Here is a 25202-nt window from a genome sequence, read left to right as displayed (position 1 = left end):
CTTATGACTTCTGTTATGCACTATTAAATTAACTATTGTTATATTATATATATGATTTTACGATAGACAGCATATATCAATATTAATTTTGTAGATACTATATAGATATATGTATGTATATGTAGTTTTATATAAGTATGTGCATATATTGTTAATTAATTATTAATTACCGCCATCATTGTTTTCTGTTTGACCTAAAGGTTGACTGGCAGAGAATGCCTTCAGGCATTAAGTCCTCCTTTTGTCCTATTAACTTTGTGGTGGTCAATAAAGTATTTAAATAAATAATACCTAGCTTAGGCTGACCAGACTTGCCGTGCCGCTCCGAATTCGTGTACTTTTGGTAAATACGCCATTGATCGTATGTATATCATTTTCTGTCTCCGTTAAGAAAGGCGGTCGTAACCGGTAATGACTTAAATAAAAAACTTTGAGTAATCTTTCAGTCTCGTTCGCTATCAAGTTGAACACAATTTCGTTTCATAGAAATAAACAATGGCATAGGCTTAAAGGTTTTAATACAGTTAAGTAAATAATTAAAAAAAAATAAGTAGTACTTTTTGTTGCTACCGGTACAGAGTATTTTTTTTACGGACAAGGCTGGTCCAAGGAGGGTCGTTGCCTGCGAGCGCTCGGCTGAACACGACACGTTAAAAAATGCTAGATTTCGATCACTTTAATTTAAACGATTTTTTTTTTGACGTTTAAACGTCGGATTTTTTTTTTCTTACACTCCCTGACGATGGAAGATATATATTCTGAATCGTAAGTGGTTTTGAATTTATTGTAAGCTTGTAAAATGGAAATTTATTTAGGAAGAGCTGGCTAATATGCCATCGGATGGTCACCACTGTTCAGAGGTATGTATTCCCTTGCACTATAAGAAATATTAGTTATTCCGTGGGACCACCACCACCAGTCATTGTGCCTGTAGGTACACTGTTTACAGTTTGTCGGTAGATTATATAATGATAGTAGGTTCTCCAGAGAAAATGGTAGTAGGGTACATAGGTACATATAGAACTCCCGTGAACCCCCAAAGGTATTATCCATTTTAAAACTACCTCGTATATAAAATATTAATATTAATTGTTAATATTAATCCAGAATCAAGCGGGCGTTTTTATTATTGAAGACATTTACCGGTTCGCAGATAAAATTATTTTTTAAGTTTAACGGAAAACCGCAGCAACAAAATGTATTACGCCATTTCGTTTAATTGTCTCCTGTAAATGTTTATTAAATTTAATATTTAATACGATTCATTAATTCAATTGCTTTTTTTTTTAAACAAAACAAAATGGCGCTGGAATTGGCGCGAAAACTTTTCTTTAACCGTCTCGAAGTTCAAGGTAATATATGAAGTAGGATTCTTTGTTATTTCCTGGTTTACAGTGAATACAACTTGTGCGTAAATATTTAAAATGATTATTTTACATTTACAATGAAATAAGTATATATATTAAATATAAAATAAGGAATGGTGATCGCTCTGTGCCGGCAAAATGCTAGCAGAATTTCTCCATTGGATGCTGTTTCGATTTTTTATTTGGTAGTATTGGGCTTTGTGCAGGGCGTGTGTCTCGGGAAGGTTAATCATCAGATCTCTACTGTCAGACAGCAGTACTTAGTATTCCAGTGAAACTACAGGCACAAGGGACGTAACATCTTAGTTCCCAAGGTTGGTGGCGCATTGGTGATGTAAGGAATGGTTAATATTTCTTACAGGGCCATTGTCTATGGGCGGTGGTGACCACTTACCATCAGGTGGCCCATTTGCTCGTCCGCCTATCGATATCATAAAAAAAAATCGCACTTAATATGTAAAGCTGAACTTTTGTTTATCTTTATTCCTTCGATTCGAATAGAGGAGCTAAACTTTGACCCTCCAGTATGAATTATTTTTAATTGAAAAAAATACTCACAATAACTACGAAAGTGTGGATATTTTATTAATTAAATTTCGCGTTATATATTATTTATTTTCTTTTTTTAATGATTAAGTAAAACCTTTTTTTTTAAATTAAATAAATTAATTACCGTCCAAGCTAAATTTCTTAAATCAGATTCAATAAGTAAACTATTCATATCTAACAAATAGACAAAAGTATACAATAGACAATAATTCAAGTAACAATAGTGTAGTAAATAATTTCTTCTTTCTCGTTGAATCGGGTCGAGGCGAATGTAACCTCGGACTCGAGGTCGAGTCCTTCAGAAGTAGCCTTCTAGCGAGGTCACGGGGTCAGCGTCTGCATTTTACTAACGGGTGTTGAGCTGGTCTTATGGACTGTTTTATTATCTCTATATGAATAAGAACTAAATGTCTGGGCTTTGATATCTTCTTCTTTTGAGGAGGTTTGGAAGCTTTCACCACCATGATACATGTTGGATTTACTTGTGGTAGAGTTTCATCCGGTACAATTAGGTTTCCCTACGACGTGTTCCTTCATCGCCGAGCATAATGTTTATAACAAAAAAAAAAATCATATGTAAATTCAGTGCTGTATTTTAGAAATAATTGCTAGATTAAAAATTACAAGACAAAATATTAATTGTTGTAATATATACTTATGATTGATGAGCGTTTTTTTTTTGGAAATTCCAAACTGTAAAAGTTAAACCAGTATCCGTAAGACTTATACCAGAATATTCAGTGCAATTCGAGAAGGACTTGTTATACTATTGTATTGTTATACTTGTATTACTAAGACATGGTTGAAAATGTCTGCCGACGGTTTTGCTTCTGTTCTAACACATGAGGAGAGTGATCTTATCAATTTGTGTTGATGTAAACATCCCGTCCATGATCTTAACATGAAATAGCTCTCTAGCTTTTTTTTTTGGTCACCACCGCCCATAGACATTGGCGCTGGTAGAAATACATATTACCACCTCTTACTTCGCCAATGCGCCACCAACCTTGGGAACTAAGATGTTATGTGCCTTGTGCCTGTAGTAATACTCACTCACCCTTCAAACCGGAACACAACAATACCAAGTATTGGTATTGACGGCAGAATATCTGATGAGCGTAGATACATACCCAGACGGGCTTACACAAAGCCCTACCACCAAGTAGTAGCTCCCCGACTATAATCCATCTGCTTTTAATTTCGTAATTAGTGGATGTTCGCGGAACAATTCGCGGAAATTCGGCTCGTGTGGAACGGATCGCTGAACACAGGTACACGCATTTCCTAACTCATAACACGATGCGACTCCAATCCAACACGACTTTCAGAGAGTGCTCTTGTGCTTGCAACGATAATATATTGTGCATATTTGGCTAATCCTTTGAGAAAAACCGCCGTTCCTGAAATTTTTTGAGATAGGTCACTGTGTGGTTCCGGAAATTCGATTAACAAAACTGTTTTTATTCATACTGTAATAACGTGTTCAATTAACATGTGATTAATTTATAAATTAAAATGACATTTTTTTTAACAAAAAGTGTAGCAGCAATGCCCTATTATGAGAAATTACTAATAATTCAGCCTCCAATTAAGCTTGAAGTGGGGACGACAATAATCCAAGGGGTCAAAATCGTCTGCGACTCTGTACATCTTGTTATAGGTTCAGAGCCTTTGACGCAATTGACGCTTATGAATTTTAATATAATTTATTATTTATTTCAGGTAGCAATCAAAATAATAGACAAATCGCGATTGGACGAAGACAATTTGAAGAAGACGTTCCGGGAGATAGCCATCATGAAGAGATTACAGCATCCGCACATTGTCAGACTTTATCAGGTATGGCATGAAAGCGAAAGCGGCGCCCTGGTTTCAATAATGAAATTCCGCAGATATTTTTAACATTGCCGATTGAAGAATTTAAATAATTTGTAAAAAAAAGATTTTTTTTTTTATACAGATGATAAAAAAGCGTAGAGCGAATTCTTGTTGACTTTCAAGCAGGATATATTTAAGTATATAATTGTATTTAACTAACACAACTTTATATTTTAAATGTTGAAAAAGTTTCTTGCCGGTTGTTCTCTGTAGAATCTACATGCCGAACCGGTCGTAGTTTTACTTTTTATTCATTATATTTGAAGGCCACTCAATCACTTGATATTCTACCGCAAAACAGCAGTACTTAGTATTTTGTGGTCCAGTTTGGAGGGTGAGTGAGTCAGTCAGTACAGACACAAGGGACATAACATAGCTCCCAAGACAAGGTGGCGCATTTATTCAAAAGTGCTCGTAGACTCCTATTTACATAAATTATATATTTGATTTTATATAATCAATTTTTACAGACTAATGATAATTAAATTCATCATTTGGTGATGGTCTGATTTGGTATTTTAATCACTGCTAGGGTTACTTGTTGGTAGGTCAGTCAAGGGGTAGATAGCCCCCACTCATCATGTATTCTACCGCTTCGCAGCTTTACTTAGTATTGTTGTGTTCCGGTTATAAGGATGAGTGAGTCAGCGTAACTATGAGAAAGAGACACAATATCTTAATTTCCAATAATGGTCACATATTAATTGGCAGATAAATATTGAAGTGCTAATATCTTCAGTGGTGACCATCCGATGGTCTTTTTGCCAGTCCTACGTATATAACATAAAACAATTATGAATCTACCTCCTGTTCAAAATATATATTCTACTGAAATCAGGGATGGTAAGAATAATAATAAAAAAGCTTCAGACTTAAAAACGTTAAAAAGATTCGCATAAATTAAAATGATTGATGTCTAGCATTTTTTAATGTCTCGTGTTCAGCCGAGCGCTCGCAGGCAACGACCCTCCTTGGTAGCCTTTGGTAGCCTTGTTCGAGATAAAAAAAAATACTCTGTACCGTTGGCAACAAAAAATACTATTCGTTTTACGAATTACTAAAATTCCTTGTACCTTTAAGCCTATGCCTTCGTTTATTTAAGGCTCCATTTCTATGAAACGCAATTGTGGTCGATTTTTTTGCGATTGTGATTGAAAGATAACTGAATTGGAGAGGAGAGTCTACTTACCTAGGTTGACCATTTGCGCACAAGTGTTTACACGAGCATGTTAAATGCCATATCTATTTTTAGATAAAAGGTTTCCTTGCAAAGATAATTTAAGTTTTACTAACGTCTCGTCACCTCCCAATTGTCCTCTTAACTAACATGACTGTATTTTTAGATGTTGAAAAAGAGTAACTGCTGAGTTTCCTGCCGGTTCTTCTCGGTAGATTATACATTCCGATCCGGTGGTAGCTTCACTTAATATAGTTTGTTAAATGACGATTCAAAAGTGCTTGTAAAAGCCTGCTTGAATAATGTGATTTTGATAAAAAAAAAATTTAATATGCATTGGCATTTTGTAAATATAAAGAAAAATTAACGATAAATTATGGAGTAGTTTCGCAAAATCATCTAATAATAATTAAATAAACTGGTTTTCAGGTTATGGAGAGCAGTCACACGCTATACCTAGTCACGGAGTATGCGCCTAACGGTGAAATTTTTGGTAAGTGCCCTTAGAAAAACAGCAGCCTTACTTATATTAACACTCCAATAGATTGATCTCTTTCTGACATCATTGATTTTATATTAGAAAGAGTAAGACAGCATTGTTTAACGAATTCACTAGGTTGTATAGCTTTGTGCAAGACCATGGTGTACATTACCCACTCATGATATACAGCCAAAAAAGCAATACTAATTGTTGTGTTCTAGTTTGAATGGTGATTGTGCCAGTGTAACTACAGACTCAAGAGAGTTAACATCTTAGTTCCCAAGCTTTGTTGGATTAGTTGCCAGTCCGCCTAATAAGATAATTACATAGCAATTATTTCTAGTGTACCGTCTACTGTCCTTGAAAGAATTAAAGCCAAAAACAATCTAAAAATTGATTAGAGCCTGGATAGGTTTACCAGACTCTCATCAGATATTCAACGGTCTAACTACCATACTTACTGTTGTGTTCCGGCTTGAAATTAATGAGCTAAATTATCTACAGCACAAAGGGCGTAGTATCTTAGCTATAAAGGTTGTTGTTGTACAAAGCATATTGATAAGTGCGAGTTATGACTTCTGTATCCTAGAGCGTATGGAGCTTTATTGTGTTAAAATACGTTCCACTTGTCGACAGATCACTTAGTTTCGAAAGGTCGTATGCCGGAATCGGAGGCAGCGAGGGCGTTCGCTCAGATGGTGGCAGCTGTCGGCTACTGCCACGCCAATGGTGTCGTGCACAGAGACTTGAAAGCGGAGAATTTGTTGCTGGACAAAGATATGAACATTAAGGTCAGCTCTCACCCTCGCTATTTTCTTTAATATTTCATAGAGATTAACTTCCAAATGTACCACCTGATGGTAAGTGGTACTTGTATTAGCCATATGACACATGAGCGAACTAATAAACTTAAACGGGACATATTTTATAATACAACACTATTACACTTAGCTACTTATGTCCACTTTTATTTTACTTCAAATTCTATTCCTTCCATTCTAAACGTATCCATAATTAATACGACAGTTCTTTTGGTTACAAATCATGAGTATTTTCCTCCATTGTATTTTAAAATAGCTGTCGTCCGCGACCACGTTCGCGTAGAAGTTGAAAATATTTGTAAGTCTAAGTACACTAAGGGCTTGTTTTAGGTACGTGACGCTCGGTAAGATTTTAGAATGTTAATTAAAAGTACTGGTTCTTAATCTTATTATGAGATAACTACTACCAAGTAATAAAATTCGTGAGCCAACTTTAGAACTTTTAAAGGGAGACAATTCTGTCATACATACACTTTTGCGTTACTCGGTTTACGCAGCGCACGCAAAAGGAATAATTTTCCCCCCTTCTTGCGACACTTTTCATTGAAAGTCGTCGTAGTTCTATTTGTCGTAGCCTGATGGTATATAGCCTTTTATTTCTAAGGTCTTAGATATAATAGATAGATAGCCTTTCGATAAATGGTCTATCTAACACTGAAATATTTTTTCGAATCGGACTAGTAGCTCCTGAGATTAAATAACAACAATCCCCCCCCCACCTATCCTCACACGCAGAAACTAGCAATAATTTACAAGTAACACAGTCTACAGCTATAGTTAAATCAAAAAATGCTCAGCCCGTTAACGCCCGCCCACTGTTGGGCAAATATGCGTAATATATCATCTCTGGCAGAGGTTACAGTTAAAGATATTTATATGTTTTTGTGTTAATATTTTTCAGTTAGCAGATTTCGGTTTTAGTAATGAATACACAGCCGGCGCTGCGCTGTCCACGTGGTGCGGGAGTCCGCCCTACGCCGCTCCGGAGTTGTTCGAGGGGCGACACTATGATGGACCGAAGGCTGATATATGGGTAAAAAATTATTACTACTTCATATAATAGGTTAGTACGAGTAACTGGGTCACCTGATGGTATGTGGTCACCACCATATAGTCTTATACCCTAAGAAATATTAACCATTCCTTACATCACACCAATGGGAGTTAAGACGTTGGCCTCCTGAAGAACCAGGCCGGCTGAAGGCCTCCTCTCTCTTTGAGGAGAAGGTTTGGAACAGATTCCACCACGCTGCTCCAATGCGGATTGGTGGAATACACATGTGACAGAATTTCTTTGAAATTAGACACAAGCAGCAAGCCCAAATTAAGCACATGATAATTAAGTGGTGCTTGCCTGGGTTTGAACCTGAAATAATCGGTTAAGATGCACGCGTTCTAACCACTGGACCATCTCGGCTCATTACCAAATACAAGTAATCATTACTTATATTTCATGGCAAAAGGATCAGATCAGCTCAGTATTATTCATTTATTTTTAATTTTTAGTAAACAGCAATTGCTTTTGATTTCCAGTCCCTCGGTGTTGTTCTTTACGTGCTGGTCTGCGGCGCTCTGCCCTTCGACGGCAGCACTCTCAGCGAGCTGAGGAGTGTGGTGCTCAGCGGCAAGTTTAGGATACCGTACTTTATGTCACAAGGTATGTTTGATGATATATAAACATAAAAATACATAATGATTTGATGAGCTTTTTAAAGGTGAAAAATATTATAAGAATAGACTAGTTCCGGAGATTAACCCCAACATACAAACAAACAAATTTTACCTCTTCGTAATATTATTGGTATAAATTATATTTAGTTAATTGCGGTATGTTTGTATAGTATGAATAATAATGAATAATTATCAAATGTCATCTAAACTTATATTATAAACGGGAATGTATGTCTGTCTATCCGTCTGTCTGTTACGTTTTCACGGGTAAACCACTAAAGCGAATTTGATAAAAGCTTGCTTGGACCCCAAGGAAGGACATACGCATTTTTATTCCTAACGTCTGAAGTAGCAGGCGACAGCTAGTATTTGTTCTTGAGAAATAAATTCCTATTCACCCCATTTCCGAATAAAGATGATATCATAACCCGAATGATCAAAATGGTCTAAGGTTCAATTAAAAAATGTAAATTAATATTTTTGTGTGGCCACTAGCCCTATATTGTCAATTTGGATTATATATGTCACCGTAAGATTACAATAATCGTTAGATTACAATCTATCTCGTCTGATTGTAAACTGTCGAAATATTGTTAACCGTGAAATATGATTTCAATTTAACGCATTATTTTTCGCTATATTGTAATCTATCGATGAGAAGCGGGCAAATTGTGAACTGGCGTAGAACGGAATGCATCCCGCGCGCTGATTTGTAATCTAACGATTTTTGTAATCTTACGGTGACATGTACGTACATATACCAGTGAGCGGATTATAGAATACTTCACGAATGTGACGATCACCTCCTGGCCTACTAAATTTGCCAAATGAATCGGCGGTAGTTTTAATTTTGTGTAAATTTTTATTGGAGAGTCTTGTGTCCTCAGAGTGCGAGCAGCTGATTCGACACATGCTGGTGGTGGAGCCTGAGCGGCGGCTGTCGCTGCGAGGGGTGGCGCGCCACCGCTGGCTGCAGGCGCACCAGCCGGGGCCCGGGCCCGGCAGCTACGGTACGACCGGTTCCGTCACGGAGTCATGGTGCTCGGAGCGATACCTGTTTTACAACAAATATTTTAACAACAGCCATGAACTTAAAAATGTTACTACTTACAAAATGTTATACTATCAAAGCAGTCATGGCGGCTATGATGATTCAAAAAGATAATCTTTAACCAAAAAATTAAAGAAAATGTCAAAAATATTATTTTTTGTCATAACATATGAGATGATGATAAGGATGCTAACACACACTCATCCAAAACTGTTCTCACATTTAAAAGTTGCAGTAATAAACTTACACACATGAACACATTAAATTTCCCCTTTAACTAACAAATTAAAAAAAATACTATACTCATCGGTTGGACAAAACTGGTTTCAACTGGTCCAGTAGTCGAAACTGGTACCAACCGGTGCAGTCGATGTGAGCCCCCGCTGCCCGCAGACGCGTCGGGCGGCGCGTGCGCGTGCCACGGGCCGCGCCCGCCGGGCGACGCCGCGCTGCACGACGCCGTGCTGGCGCGCATGCTGGCGCTGCCCGGCCTCGCGCTGCAGCACGTGCAGCAGGTGAGCCGTCCCCTACGCCAGACGAGACAATTCCCCTCCATTCCGGTACTTAAGCTTGGGAACTCGCTCGCTGGAGACACTCTGAACGTTGACGAGACTCTCGGTAGTCAGACAGGCCCCGACAGACGATAGCGTCCCGTACCGATTAACCAGTAGGGTCAGCAAAACTATACATAAAATATTGAGGTGTATTTTGTACTAGCTTACGTTCGCTGAAGAGGTAGATTGGAACTATTTTTTAGGGTTTATGAAGGACTAAAAGATCTAAGGCTGTTTTGTTACCAACGTGACAATGACGACCTTATGTACACAGCTTAAAAATAAGTTTAGGAGTTATTTTATAGTTTAAGACTTACTGGTAAATTTATATATTTTTTTTAGTATTGGTCTTTATAATAAGAATGTTTAATTATGTGGTCCAGATTATACACTGAAAGTCCAACTTTTGACAATTATAAAAGTATAGTCTATTAATACAATTCAAACTGAATATATAACCTATTCCGATCGAAGTAGGAATAAGGATAAACAAACCATAGACACACGTATCTCATGCGATTTGCTAATAACTCGACTACATTGTGCACTACTAAGAGTTTATCATGAATATATCTTTATTTATAATACAACACTATTACACTTAACTACTTATATCCACTTTGATTTTACTTCCAAAGTTCCGATAAAAGTTTCGCAAATCCACAGTGAATGTCACAGATTAAACAAGCTCTCGACCAATGATATCGCGTCAATTTGCTGTCAAATGTTGTTTGTTCGGCCTTTCTCCTAATGGTTGGAATAGAGTATGTATTAAATGTATTAACGTTTATGTTAATATGATTTCAGTCGGTACAAGAGGAACGTTTCGATCACATATCAGCGATATATCATTTACTTATGGACAAGTTGCAACAGAAAGACGGCGCTACAGACATGGACAGAGGTATTCAAGACATTAAGATTTATTACATACATTACATTAACAGCCTGTAAATTTCCCACTGCTGGGCTTAGGCATACTCTCCCTTTGAGGAGGTTTGGAGCATATTCCACCACGCTGCTCCAATGCGAGTTGGTGGAATACATTTGTGGCAGAATATCGTTGAAAATAGACACATGCAGGTTTCTTCACGAGCGATGGTGAACACTTACCATTAGGACCACATTTCATATAAAAACGTGGTGGTATGGTGGTACATTCGACTGTCAACGAGCTGTGAAATAAATTCGCCTTTGTATATGATATCGTTTTACTGTATTTCAGATTCACTCGACTCCACGACAGGTCGGCCCTTAGATCTCACTAGTTGTAAGGTAAACGAACATACATACTTAAATATAATGAAAGTATAATTATCAGGATGTACTACGGGAATTGTCCCGTAGTACATCCTTATTATCTATTGAAGGTAGCAAATATATTTTTCTGCCGACCGTCTAAAATTAATTTATTCTGTCACTAGCAATATATTTTTTTACTGACTATCCAAAATTAGTTCTGTCATTTAAAAATTGTATCTTTATTGACTATAATACTATAAATTTAATCTAAATGTTTGTGTGTTTTTTGATCTTACAAGGTCAAACCCTTGTAATGAATTTTATGAAATTTGGTATGAAGGAAGTTTGAACATCAAAACACGAGCGAAGACGCATGCGATAAATAGTTAATCATATGTAATTTTGTGGCTCGCTGCTAAAAAGACCAAAGTACATTTTTGACATTGAAATTATATTCGTTTATTAATAGTATTATTTATATAATTTCAGAGTGGTGAAGAGGAACAAATGGAGGCTGAGGACATCAGTTCGGGTTCGGAAAGCTTGCAGGCTCCTGGGTACCTCACTGCTGGACAGGGAGACAGCTTCGAGAAGGTAAGTTTAGACATTAAATATAGAAACTATGTTTAATTCTTTGATTTTTATACTTTGATAAAATTTCTTGAAGATGCTTCTCTGTAGAGTTTGCATAAACATTGCTTTAGGTTTGATTTGAATACAGTAGAGTCCCGCTGATCAACAATTTTTTGTATAATTTTAATTAAAAATTATGTTTTTGCTAACCCTATCCTAGTTTGCAGGTCGAGAACTAGATCAATTTTTACATTAATAAAGATTTGAATTAAAGTTAAATTGATGGAAGAATATAATTTATAAGAAAAATAAATTATACACTATTCGAATCGACAAAGAATTATACCTAAACAAACCTTAGATTGACATATCCTATGCGATTTGCTTACAGCTCGGCTATACTATGAACTACAAACATTTCATCGTCTATATATCTCTAGATATTACATAACACCTCCAGTTAACTTCTCATATGAACTTCAATTTCACCTCAAGTTCAAAATCAAAACATACTTCATTCAAGGAGGCTTTTACGAGCACTTTTGAATAGTCATTTAACAAACCGTTTAAAGTGAAGCTACCACCGGCTCGGAATGTAGATTCTACCGAGACGAACCGGCAAGAAGCGAATCCATAGTAAATGTTGTCCGCAGTTCGGCTCGGGCTCGCCGGGCGCGTGCGAGGCGGCGCCGCCGGCCTGCGCGCGCGCACACGACGCGCCCGCCGCGCGCCGCCACACCGTGGGGCCCGGCGACTGCCGCCAGGCACGTATCCCTGTAGCTTTGATCGTCGCTGCTTCGCGGTAGAACTCATGATAGGTGTGATACCCAGCCGGGCGGGCTAGTCGACGTAAAAGAAAAGTACTTCGTTTACGAAGTATATTCATTTGTTTTTATGTCACATCTACAAAAATATATTGTGGACGCCTCAGAGCTGGAGTCCCGTTCTCCTATCTGGGTCTTATTATAATATTGACATATTTTATAAATATTTAATTTAATGTTACTTTTTAGCTAAAATGAGTTCTGTTCAACCCTTGCTAGGTCGCTTATCGTCTACAGAATTTATTAAATTACTGAATTATTTTGTCTAGTGTACGTTCCTTTAAACTATAAAATAATAATAATAAAAAATTTATATTTATTCCAAAATTAATATTAAAAACCCTAAAAAGTAAACAACAATAATACAAAAATATATAATTATATGAAATCTCCATAAGTAGATATATCTACCCAAAAAAATATATTGAAAACAGTTCTAAAACGCCACGTTAAGTATGGCATCATTAAAAGATAATCTGTTTTTGAGATAGATCAACTATTTTAACTTTATTCGTATCTCCCGTATGGTCTAGTGGCTAGGATACCTGGCTTTCACCCAGGAGGCTCGGGTTCGATTCCCGGTACGGGAATATAATTTTTTTTATTTTAATATTTGATTACTACTATTTTGTTTAATATTTTTTATTTAAAAAAAAAGGTTTAATTTTTTTTTTATGTGATTTCAGGCAGGCGAATTATCCGGACGTAATGTGCCGCACTGTGCCTCAGCACACTTTAGTGTATGTGAACATTTATTTATTTTTATTTATAGACATAATTGCACAAATAATGGGATTATATATTATCTACAAATACCTAAAATGTTTCCCCGGTTTATATCATCTCAGCGAATATAATTAAAAATATATATTTATTAAGTAAATTATAATCTATTTTGAAAATGGAACGTGTTTTTCAACAAATCTGTTGTATCCCGTATGGTCTAGTGGCTAGGATACCTGGCTTTCACCCAGGAGGCTCGGGTTCGATTCCCGGTACGGGAAGTACGTTTTTGTATTTTTATTTTTTACAATTTTTTTTCCATATTTTATGTTTTCTTTTATTCGAAAATTAATTCAGCTTGTATTTTTTTTTCAATATTCATTTTTTTATTCACAGATATATAATTTTAGGTTAACGTATTCCGTGCGATTTGCTAATAACTCAGCTGTTTTGTACACTAAAAATAATTCATGATTTTGATACCAGCTTCGTCGACATTCAAAAACGACATTTTTTCCAAATCCATAGTGAATATCATAGATTAATCAAGCTCTCGACCAATGATATCGCGTCAATTTGCTGTTGTTTGTTTGACTTTTGTCCTCTTGTGATTGGCATATACTATATCTACTAACTATGAGTAACTCTATCGCAACTGCTCAAGCAACAATAATCCATTAAAATTTTAATGAAATACTCAACTGTTTCCTTATTTTTATGTTAAAATTTATTTAATTTAATGTGACAGCACGTATTTATTTATCAACTATTATCATTATAGCCCTAATTATGCAATAATAAAAATTAAAAATAGTTACCGTACAAATCATGACCGTGTGGAATTGTGGGAAAATTACTAGCATTTGTCTGTTTGTAAACAACCAATAAATATACCACGGATGTTATGAATTTCCGTGACTAAAAAAAAATTTTGTAATTCCATAGTGCTTTAAAAAGTATAACAAAGATAGTACCTATTTGGTTTTTTTTTTCTGAGCTTATACCTAATACTAAATAACAATCGGACGATCCGAAGTGTTTTCGTATCCCTAACATTATCTGAAATTTGTAAAATATTCACATATCCAGATCCGAAATTATATATCCATAACATCCTTGATTACTTGATTTTCTGAACGTCGTACTTCGAAACTGGAGACACGGATAATCTATAATAATAGATTAATAACTATTTTTTAATAAAACTACAACAAATGATATTCGAAAATCACTCGAAATTTTCACTATGTGTGAGTGCTGACGAGTGGCGTGTCCGCAGTGCGGGGCGGCGCCCGCGGCGCTGGCGCAGGCCGAGGTGTCGCTGCTGCCCAACACCAACCTGGCGGCCAAGCTGCCCGCCGTGCAGCACCACCCGCCGCGCTACTGCAGCGTCAAGGACCACCACCTGCTCAAGCCGCCCGTCGCCATGCAGACGCAAGGTGGGTACCGGACGGACAGACCATCGCTGTGGAGGTACCTATGAGTGCTTTACACGAAAAAGGCAGTGAAATGTTGTATGCGAATTTCAACCGTCGTTACTTTTCAATATTTGAAATCGAGTCACACTGGCCACAAAGAAGTCGATATTAAGGTCGGTTTTTTTAATTTTTTAAATTATTTTTTGATATTTTTATATCTATCCATTCTTTTGTTATTCGCCGCTAGTTGGCGGTAGATATTAACATGTTATAAACATTTTAATGTTTTAAAATTCTCAGTCGGTCGGTCTTCGAAGTCTTTTAAAACTATATTTATCTACCATATTTTTGTGATACTGGACCTGTGATTATATGTATGTGTGCTCACCGTATATAATGCTTATTTCCACATACTGTACTTAACATGTCCCCCCCAGCGTCGTCGTTCGGGCGGCGCGCGTCGGACGGCGGCGCGCACGTGCGCGCCAGCGACGCGTGCGCCGCGCCCAAGCACCACGTACGTACCCGCACACACACACACACACACACACACACGTGTACACGTAAACACTAGATAATAAGATTATTCTATATATATATTTATGTAATGATTAAGTCGTTCAAAATACTCGTCACTTGCTTTAATAAAAAAAATACGTGATAACTTAATATAATCTAAGTTGAACTATTTAATATTGAAATTGTTACACTCGAGAAAAGCTTAGGTATAGGAGGATAGGAGATAGACAGACTGACACCGTAACGCGTTACGTAACGAAGTTATCACTTCAAAAGTTTATATTAAAAAAAATCGGTTTTGTTATATATTCAATATTTATCTCAGGTTTCAGACAGCGGGACACCCACGAGGCCATCAGATGCTGAACAGACGGAAGAACAAGCCAGTGATTCTACGTATAACAATAATTTATGCAGGTACATATATTTTTAAACGTTTTAGAAACTCATATGCAGGATTGACGACTTATTTTAAGGCATCTGTTAACTTCCTTATTTGGACTTAATCATTTGACTTTTTGTTTTGTCTCGGGTTTGAACCCAGGTGCTCGGGTTCTGGTGTGATGTAAGCTGACTATTTTAGCATAAATTCAATGAATGTGATATCAACATATTCATTACAGTTCAATTTCAATTTTATTAAAGTGATTAGTAATATTTAAAGCTAGATTGTGATATCTGAAAAAAATTAAAGCTCGACTGAGTAGGTACTGCTCACTCATATATATATTCTACCGGTTTGAAGGGTTAGTGAGCCAGTGTAACAGGAACAAGAGATATAACGTCTTATGTGACTCATTGAGAAACTATTAATATTTCTGGAAGTATCATTGTCTATTGGTGACCACTTACCATCAGGTGGCTCATTTGCCTGTCCTCCTACCTACACGACATAAAAAAAATAAACTAAATAAGAACCAAAGACTATAGGAACAAGAATAAACTTGTTACTCCAAGTACCCGATTACACAGGGTTAGTATAGTATAGTCTTTTTTGGGGCAATGTATACGTTTTTACAACAGGATCCCAGAAAACGTTCAAAATTATTCAATTATAAAATTCAAAAGAGTCGTTAAAGAGCGTTTGTGTGCTAAAGGATATTACAACACTAATGACTTTTTAGTTGACTGCACACCTTGGGAATGAAATGATCGCCTCCAGGCTGTTTCAAACAACTAAAATATACTTATCATTGTACCTACATGGAAAATGGTTAAATAAAATGAAAAAAAATATATTCCGCTGAGTTTCTTTCGCCGATTCTTCTCAGGTCCGAGGTGCTAAATTCCGAACCGGTGGTAGATTTTTGACAATCAATAAGCAAGTGTAAACACTTCTATATTGAATAAAGATTTTTGACTTTGACTTTGACTTTGATATATACTAGGGGTACGATCAAACAGGGCAAAGACTTGCTATTATTTAAAAAATAATAATAATATAATTGTGTGTGGTTCCAGGTACATGCTGAACCGCGGCAGCAGCAAGCGGCACACCATGGCCACCCCGGAGGACGCCGCCAGCTCTGCGTGCGCGGCCCCCACCATGGTTAGTCGTTTGTTCTGGAACTGTTCCGGTCCTGTGTAGTTTAAATCAATTACAAATTTAAACGAGCGCATATTTCAAAGTAGTAATGGCGTCCCAACCTAACAAGGGAGACCAGGCAACGCGGGGCATATTACGTTTGGACACACACAGGTGTGTGCGCAACACGGGTGCGCTCTCTGTGCCCTCGCACTCGCAATCCGATGGGGCGGCGACAAGGGTTCAGACGAGACACGGTCGCCGAAGGCCGTAAGTGCTAACGCGTGACGTGACGCCCGTTGCAGACGGCGCCGGGCGGCGCGGCGTCGGCGGCCAGCGTGCGCGTGCGCCGCAGCGGCCTGCTCACCGTCACCGAGCGCCCGCCCGGTCAGTGCGCCCCGCCCGCGGGCTATTGCAGATAACATTAACGATCGGTCTCTTCAATCCCAAAGATGTGCACGAACACAACCAAATAATAAAAAAAAAAAAATACGATAGATAGTCTGTGGACATACAAATATAACAATAATGATATACTCAAAATTAAAAGGCTAACAGCTGCTATATTGTGCGCGACATATGCATAGTTCTTGATTGATGTATATTTATTTATTGTATAAGACTATTGAGCTTAACTTTAGTCCCCTTTAATTTTACTTTCAAAAACATCTCCGACAGTCTGAGCACGATTCTTTATTTTTTTTACGCGAATCCATGATGAATATCATAGATTCAAGATCAAGGTCTAATGCCTCGAAGAAGGCTGAAGATTTATTTGTTATTTGCAATAATCATCCGTTTCATGTCTGTATTCGATGTGTGGATATATATTTTAATAATTTAAACATTTTGTTTTGCAATGAAATATATATATATTTTTTAATTGTCGAAATATTGGTTACGAAAACTTTTTCTTTTTTTAATTTTAAATATAAAATTCAATAAATTTAAATGTAATATTTTATTGTTGTGGAAAGTTTTCGAAACCAATGTACTTAAGAGATATTTTTGCTGCTTGATTTTTTTACGGTTTAACGTAAAGCTGACAACACTAACATGACGATTCAAAAGTGCTTCTACGGGCCTCGATTTGATTTTATCGTAAGAGATTCTGGACCTTAAAACGCTATTATCATGAGTGTCATATATATTTACGTGTTGTTCATTAGTTTACGTGTTAGAATTTGTGAATGTTGCGTTCATTTTTAATTGATATACTTATTAAATTAATAAATTAAACGGTGATCGATACTAGAGCTGACTCGATGCGGGCTGGAGTACTATCCTGACTAGTCTAGTATTCCAGAATCTCACTAGGATAAATTTACAACAACACAAGAATCGAAGTAGACAAACTAAAACTTTGATTGACAGCTTGTTTGTGGCCTCCTAATGCCTGTGTAAGGCCTCTTTAATTAAAGTAGGTTTTATAGCTATTGAGCCGAGATGGCCCGAGATGATGGTTGTAACGCGTGTATCTTAACCGATGATACGGGTTCAAACCACTGAATTTTCATGTGCTTGATTTGTGTTTATAATTCATCTCGTGCTTGGCGGTGAAGGAAAACATCGTGAGGAAACCTGCATGTGTCTAATTTCAACGAAATTCTGCCACATGTGTATTCCACCAACCCGCATTGTTTCAGCGTGGTGGAATATGGTCCAAACCTTCTCCTCAAAGGGAGAGGAGGCCTTAGCACAGCAGTGGGTAATTTACAGGCTGTTAATGTAATTTAATAAAAAAATAATAATAATTCAACACGTGCAGGTTTCCTCACGGTGTTTTCCTTCACCGCCGAGCATGAGATGAATTAATACCCAGATAATAACTTGCAGCAAAATTATCTGTTAAAGCCTGTTTATAAATATTATTTGCTATTTTTTTAATTTATTTAAAGTATGAAGACTTATTATAGTTTGTTAGGGGGATGAGGTACTAATCGAATTTCCGAGTGATACGATTGACGCTTTCGTGCCGAATCAGCCTATTTTGTAATAATCGTTAAAAGTATCAAGATTTACTCGGCGTGGTGTATTGGTTTGAATATAACTTAAAAACTATAGCCGAGATGATTTTTTTTCTAGATTGATCTGAACATATAAAATTGGCATTAGCTTTCTGAAATATATAAATTATTCGTCATATATATGTCGGAGAAACAAGATGCCGAACAGTTGGGTTCGGGGATTGATCCGACATTTGTAAGACTATGTGGGCGTGCAATGGAGATATTCATTAAATAAAACGTATTTAATATCGTCTAATCACTGTATTAATTGATACAATAATCGTACACCGCAATAATATCAAAGGATTACAATAATTCATCTCGATTAAGAGCAAATGGGTTTGCAAGCAACCATCGCATTCGAGAAGCTTGTCCAAACATCACGACTCGCGTTGCCATGACGCTTACAACTCCATTCGGGGTGACCCGCTCTTATAAGTAAATCAGCCATCAAACATTATTGCCAACTATTCGATTCATTAATTATCCAAATCAACAACTAAAGTAACCACGCTCCGATATATATATATCATATACTGTTCAGCAACAACACTCTCATATATTGAGTAAAAATGAGTCTTCATATTTTAACGCTAGTGCATGTTGTTTTTTTTTTTGCTAATTTTTTTTTTCTCCAACCTCTAGTAATTAGTCCAGAGCTCGTAATGGAAGTTGAGAAGCGAATGAAACGAAACTACCTTCCCCCGTCGATTCAAGGGGGCTATAGTTACCAAAACCAGACCGGTTACCAGAGCCCCCCACCGGCAAACACCCAAAATCCCCAGGGTTCAATAACAGCAGGAACACCTAATTACGCTAAGAATTCAATGAAACCAGTCTTAGAAACTATTCCACAGGGCAGTATAATGGGTTCAAATCAGGCTGTCTCGCCGTATACCCCATCTATGTCTCAATTTTCACCAACTCACGGGGCTGTTGTTTCACAAACTGGGTCGATAATAAGTGGTACTCCCATATCCAATCAGGGATCAATCGTTACTGGTACCCCCATGCAAAGTCAATCTTTCAACACTCCCAACCATGGCTCTATTATGTCTGGTACTCCCCTATCTAACCAGAATTCTATGGAAACCGGTTCTGTCCAGAACCAACAAATTATAACTCCTTCGTTGCCAAACCAAGGCTCCATCATGACTGGTACTCCGATACAAAACCAGGGGTCGATCATGTCTGGCACACCAATCCAAAACCAAGGTCCTCTACAAAACCAGAACTTCAATACAGCTATGCAAAACCAGGGGTCAATATTAACTGGTACCCCAATCCAAAGTCAAAATTTTAGTCCTGGTAACACGTTGCAAAATCCAGGTTCAATAGTTTCCGGTACGCCAGTTCAAAGTCAGGGCTCTATAGTTTCCGGTACACCAGTTCAAACCCAGGGTTCAATAGTGTCTGGCATACCAATGGACAGTAAGAACTTTGGCACCGGTTTTGGTAACTTCGGCTATAACCAAACCTTCGGTCCGACCCCAACGAATATACCCAGCGGGTCTATAACCGCTGGCACTCCGGTCAGTGGCAGTGGGTTCAATCAGAATCAGTACAGTCGCCACCGGAAGTACTCTGGCCCTCAGCGTGTCAAACTGCAAATGTTGGCAACTGTACAGGAAATGGGTAATTTGTTAAACATTAATAAGGGATTAAGGATTACGGTTTTAATATGCTCAAAGGTGATATTACGAGGGACTTTTTTATTATTATGATTTAGTGTGTGTGTGTTGTGTGTTTGCACGTTTTATTGTGTTGAATTGATGTTGTTTTTGTTGAGCTTTTATTCGTTTTGTTTGTAGATAGTTGCGTTTCAATGACAATTTAATAAGTTAATTAAAGTTAAGTTAGTCAAGGTAAGTTAATCAGTTAAACTTATAGTCCATCACGAGTCGAAATCTTAAGGAACAAAATACTGACACCTCATTGGTCGATGCGAAGATTATCTACTGAAGGTCACACGCATTAACCAATGAGCGCTCAACTCTTTGGGACCTCGATTCGTGAAATGGAGTTTTTAGTGGACTATATGAGAAATTAGAATCAAATTAGTAATTTTAAAGATTATTTAGTAAAAAACCACATTCACAGTAATAGCACATAGTTATTCCGTAACGGCTGCAATACAATACTTACAGGTTTCCTCATCAAGTTCATGACAACTCAGTGATGCTTAGCCGGGTTCCCGGAGCTCGCAATCGTTAGTTAAAGTTCGAGCTAAGATTCACGTGTTATGTTGTATATGTCAAAGATGAAAAGATTCAAATTGAAACTCGACCTCCCCCCCCCCCCCAGCCCGCGAGCACGCGGAGCGCTACTCGCCCGTGCGGCGCGCGGAGGTGTCTCCGCCGCGCGGCGCGCACGACCTGGCCTCCGCCCGCCTGGAGTACCAGCAGCTGCAGGTAGGCCGCCGCGGGTGGGGCTGCTCGTTGCGCCGATGGGTGTTGACGATGAATTCGTTCATTGTTTATTGAACCAACCGAAACAATAATAGAAGTTCAGTCGGCCGTACGGCTCCGTGCGAATTCTCTCTGAGTAGGGTCCGCCCACTCATCTGACAATCTTCCGCCAAGCAGTAGTACTTAGTCTTGTTGTACTTGAAGGATGAGCGAGATAGTCTAATAACAGGCAGGAGGGACGTAGCATCTCAGTTACGAGGGGCGCACTTTATCGATGTAAGGGAAGGTTAATATTTCTAACAGTGCCACTGTCTATGGACGGTAGTGCCACTTGCCACCAGGCCCACCTTCCTATTTGAAATACAATGCTATGAAATAAAAGTATGTAAAAATATGTAAATCAGTTACTGTAGACAGCGCTAAACTTAAATGTCACTATAAAATCCATATCTATATGTCGTATTGTGTATTCTCAGCGCGGCCTGGAACGTCGTTCGGGTGGGGCCAGCGCGGGTGTGGGTGGAGTGGGGGGCGCGTCTCCCCCCGCGGAGCGTCTGCACACACCCGCCACTTCTGTACCAGGTATGTATTAGAATCTACATATGTATTAAATACTATATTGTACATCGTTAAGTACAAATAAATGTATTTGTAATGGGCGGGCTGGTCCTTACGTTTACCTCTGTAGGTCGTAAGTGATGTTTTTACGCTTTTATGGTCTACCTACAGAACCAAATGTAATGTAACCCGGTATGAACCAAGCATGAACCCTAAGGAAGGAGATAGGCTACCTTTTTTTACGTAGCATCGGACGACCAACTCCTTAAAATGCGATCGAAGCTGCGCACTACAATTAATTATTTAAAAATTTTTGATTTAATATATTTTTTGTTTATATCAAGGGCAATACCCGGGTTTTAAAAAATCTATCTCAGATTGGGTTGTCTGGAAGAGATGGCTAATTAGCCATAAGTCCGCCCTTTGTAAAACACATGAAATAATTGGTTATATTTTTGTTTATGGTGTACAATAGAGTATATTATCAATTAACAATAAGAATCAATATTTTATTCTCAAATTCAAGGGTCCCCCATTCATGCCGGTGCCTCCGCTCCCACGCTGGAGCTGAGCGCTGACCCCGCACAGGTAAATATACAAGTAAACATGCTTGCAATTCATTTAAGCAAAGACGAGTCGATATGTCATAACTGTTATTATTAAATACTATTTACGGTGAGCAAAACACCATATTTTTGTAAAATAATATTTATTAGCAAAATAAATAAAAATTACATAATAAAGAACTTAATCAGGCAAAAAATTAAAATATAGAAAAAAATCGTTATTTATATTTTATGTATATTTTTTTGCAAACTGTACTTTTCAAAATAATAAAAAGTTTTTTTAATAAACATTACTTTTTCGTATTTTAATCAATTTAATTATTTTTCCTTAATGATAATTTCTTTTTTTTCAGGACCTGTCACTAAAATTAGGCATAAATTTGAACACCTTATACTCGCCACAACTCTCGCAAGAAGTATTCAAATCCATCCACTCGTACGGGAGCTACGGGCTGCTGTCCGGACACACCTCCCCCGCTAGCCCCGGCTCCCCCCTCCACCAAATCACAGAAGGCTTAAGTTATTTACACACCGGTTCCATAACCAGAGGAACGCCGCAACCCAACGCAACACCCTTAGATTTAAGAAGTAATGTAGAAATGGATACGACCTTCCCTCAGCTCCATCCGATGGTCCATCCTCAAATACACGTAGTGGCTCACAGATCTCTTAACAATTCTCCGATCTCCAACCCCGGATCGCCCCTAGACATGATCCAGGAGGAGATAGGCAATGGTAGTCAGAATGGTGAAGCTAAATTCCCGGAAAGGACCTTCCAACTCCAGAACTACGCTTCGACTCATCCGCAGATAAGTTTGACAGATTGTTTAGGATCAGAAATCACACTCGTAGCGTCGTCGTCAGAGGACAGCGTGGACAGCCTAGAAAATTCCAAATATCCATTACCGCAGTTCGTCATATCAGAGCCGTCGGACTTGGACGACCGACCGTCGATAACCAAAGGTATAGGTAGAAAAGTTAGCCAGGAAACTGAATCCATCGAACTGCCCAAAGACATAGAAAATTTAGATAAGGATACGGAAATGCCATCGCCCAAAGAGAGTGTGGACGAAACGAGTAAATACTTAACGGAGGAGCTCGCGAGGCGGGGCAGCGATAAGAGCTTGGGTTTCAGCGACGATTCCTTGAGTAACGATTCGGCGAACGCGTCGCCGAATTGCGAACAAAACGTTCAGTCCATTTATTCGAATATAGTTTCAATTAGTTCAGGTTTTAGCGAAAATAGGGGTAGCTTCTCGGAGCATAGAGAATCGTTTTCGTTTTCCGACAGGGGTAGTTTCTCAGAACGAGGCGATTTCGGACGGTCCTCGTTCTCCGAAAAGAGCGACTTTGGTCGAAGCAGCTTTTCAGAAAAGGGGGAGACTCCAAGATCTTCGTTCTCCGCTCAAGGTGTTCTCGGAGAAGTTAAAGAATATTACGAGGATGTTTACATGCCTAGAGATAAAACGTTAGATAAATTTGAAGAAGAAAGTCCGCATGCTAGTGAAATTGAGAAGCTGCAGCGGTCGACGATGGATTTGCGTTTATCAGAGATTTGTAGACCCGACGACCAAAGAATACCGATTCTGTTGAGCCCGCAAAAGGTTTCATGCGTTCAGGAGTACTACGAAGTCGCGCTATCAACGGTATGTTCCCAATTAGATTCACAAAGGATAGTAGAGTTGCTAAAAGAAACGATAAACACAAGGGTGCCCCCCCAAAATATTTTCATCGAAAAAGGCGACCAGAAAGACAAAACGGATGATTCTGAAGCACTAACGGGTTTCCTGAACTTGGAATACTCTGGCGGTATTCAGATAGAACTAGTCGTTTGCGAAAATAAAGCGAAGGAAAAGAAGGGCTTGAAAATGAGGCGGATATCCGGCGATCAGCGGGAATACGGGAAACTTTGCCAGCAATTGATCACAAGTCTAACAGTATAGATGGAGTTTTCGGTAAATTTTTCCGCATCGGAAAAGGTAATTTTTTTGACAAGAATCGTAGTCATATTTTCGTGGTCGCTAAGCCTCGGTTCGGTGCTAAGACAGACGCTGTTTTCGTGACGATTTTACGACAAATGATACAAAGAAATATATCACTATATGTGAATTAAAAAATGCACGATATCATAGAATTTGCCAATTCTTTTCTCGTTTGATTACTGATAATAAGCTTAAAAGGAAATGTATTTCCTTGCAAGTATGACCACAAAATAATCCAATAAAAAAAAAAACGCGTCCACATTAACCTTCTTTTTTGAAGTTGGTTAATAACAAAGGAAAACGATAGGACCGTTTATGATGTAACTTTGTCGTGTGACGTTAAAAATGTGATAAAAATAGTACCATAAATGGGGTCCAGTTTAGAATTTGGACTGTAAGGCGAAATAACAAATACTGTAACAATATTTAACCCATATCATAAAGCCATTGCGTGCGATGTCTCGTGATTTAATATGAACTTTATTTTATTGAGCATTTAATTCAATTTCGAAGTTCCATTCCTCTTCTATACTTAATGTTTAAGGATCGACACCTATATCTAATTCCAATGGCAGGAGTATTAAATAAAAAAATGACCTTTGACCTTGGATTGACGCGATATTATTGGACGAGGTCTTAAGGACGTATCAATCAAGAACTGTTTGTTGTGTACAATATAGCTGAGCTATTAGTAAACCGCATGGAATATTTAAATCTAAGGTTGTTTATCTTTACTAGTCATGCCATTGGAATGTTACTATACAGCTGCGGCCATACCTTTGCGCTTAAAAACGCCTCGTTCCATCTCGTTTGGTGTGTTAAATTCATTTTAACTTTCGAGTTTGTCTCAAACTTGTATCGATCTTGTATTCTGAACCTAAATCAGTCCTGATACGGTTCAAAACAGATTGTCTTTATGTAATGTATATAATTTTCTCTGATGTTTCAGATGTATTTGTATATTATGTTGATAAAAAACAATTGATTTTATTTATTCCAAGATTTATTGTACTATTCCATTATAGATTTTAATATAGTTTAAGTTTGTACATATAGTTAAGTGAAATTGTACAATGTTTTATAGTTATTTGATAAAAGATTCATTTTTTAAATTAAAAATCAAGTAATTACAAAATGTTGTAATATCTCGATAGGGAAGGCGACGGTCGGTCTCCCTCTGGATTTCAATATATTTTTTTTCGTAATGTTATTTTTATACACGACTGAGATTGTCCGTCGTCTGTCCGTATCGATAGTAGTTACGAATGCCATGAGTAGTTAGTGTCGCGTTATCAAAGTTTAAAAA

General features: G+C 37.8%; 1 protein-coding gene and 2 non-coding genes across 3 annotated transcripts in view; all 3 read left to right on the top strand.

Moving 5' to 3' along the window:
- Nucleotides 1–24032, top strand: part of LOC125074922 (serine/threonine-protein kinase par-1) — a 45713-nt gene extending 21681 nt beyond the window's left edge. The window contains exons 2-23 of the mRNA XM_047686401.1: nucleotides 3639–3755; nucleotides 5401–5464; nucleotides 6089–6243; nucleotides 7175–7306; nucleotides 7807–7930; nucleotides 8832–8954; nucleotides 9389–9510; nucleotides 10357–10453; nucleotides 10775–10824; nucleotides 11281–11385; nucleotides 12018–12128; nucleotides 12875–12928; nucleotides 14191–14350; nucleotides 14767–14846; nucleotides 15174–15265; nucleotides 16310–16397; nucleotides 16679–16760; nucleotides 19028–20017; nucleotides 20687–20793; nucleotides 21267–21372; nucleotides 21875–21936; nucleotides 22268–24032. Coding sequence (XP_047542357.1) covers nucleotides 3639–3755; nucleotides 5401–5464; nucleotides 6089–6243; nucleotides 7175–7306; nucleotides 7807–7930; nucleotides 8832–8954; nucleotides 9389–9510; nucleotides 10357–10453; nucleotides 10775–10824; nucleotides 11281–11385; nucleotides 12018–12128; nucleotides 12875–12928; nucleotides 14191–14350; nucleotides 14767–14846; nucleotides 15174–15265; nucleotides 16310–16397; nucleotides 16679–16760; nucleotides 19028–20017; nucleotides 20687–20793; nucleotides 21267–21372; nucleotides 21875–21936; nucleotides 22268–23857 — 4611 coding nt within the window. The 3' untranslated portion in view covers nucleotides 23858–24032. The remainder of the gene's footprint in view (nucleotides 1–3638; nucleotides 3756–5400; nucleotides 5465–6088; nucleotides 6244–7174; nucleotides 7307–7806; nucleotides 7931–8831; nucleotides 8955–9388; nucleotides 9511–10356; nucleotides 10454–10774; nucleotides 10825–11280; nucleotides 11386–12017; nucleotides 12129–12874; nucleotides 12929–14190; nucleotides 14351–14766; nucleotides 14847–15173; nucleotides 15266–16309; nucleotides 16398–16678; nucleotides 16761–19027; nucleotides 20018–20686; nucleotides 20794–21266; nucleotides 21373–21874; nucleotides 21937–22267) is intronic.
- Trnae-uuc lies at nucleotides 12707–12778 on the top strand. Its single transcript has one exon. It is a non-coding gene; the product is annotated as a tRNA-Glu (tRNA).
- On the top strand, nucleotides 13121–13192 carry Trnae-uuc. Its single transcript has one exon. It is a non-coding gene; the product is annotated as a tRNA-Glu (tRNA).
- Nucleotides 24033–25202: the final 1170 nt, after the last annotated feature.

This window comes from Vanessa atalanta, chromosome 29, assembly GCF_905147765.1.
Source record: "Vanessa atalanta chromosome 29, ilVanAtal1.2, whole genome shotgun sequence".
NCBI classification, from domain to species: domain Eukaryota; kingdom Metazoa; phylum Arthropoda; class Insecta; order Lepidoptera; family Nymphalidae; genus Vanessa; species Vanessa atalanta.
Note: the sequence above shows the minus strand (reverse complement) of the source record. Positions and strands in the feature narration are given on the sequence as shown.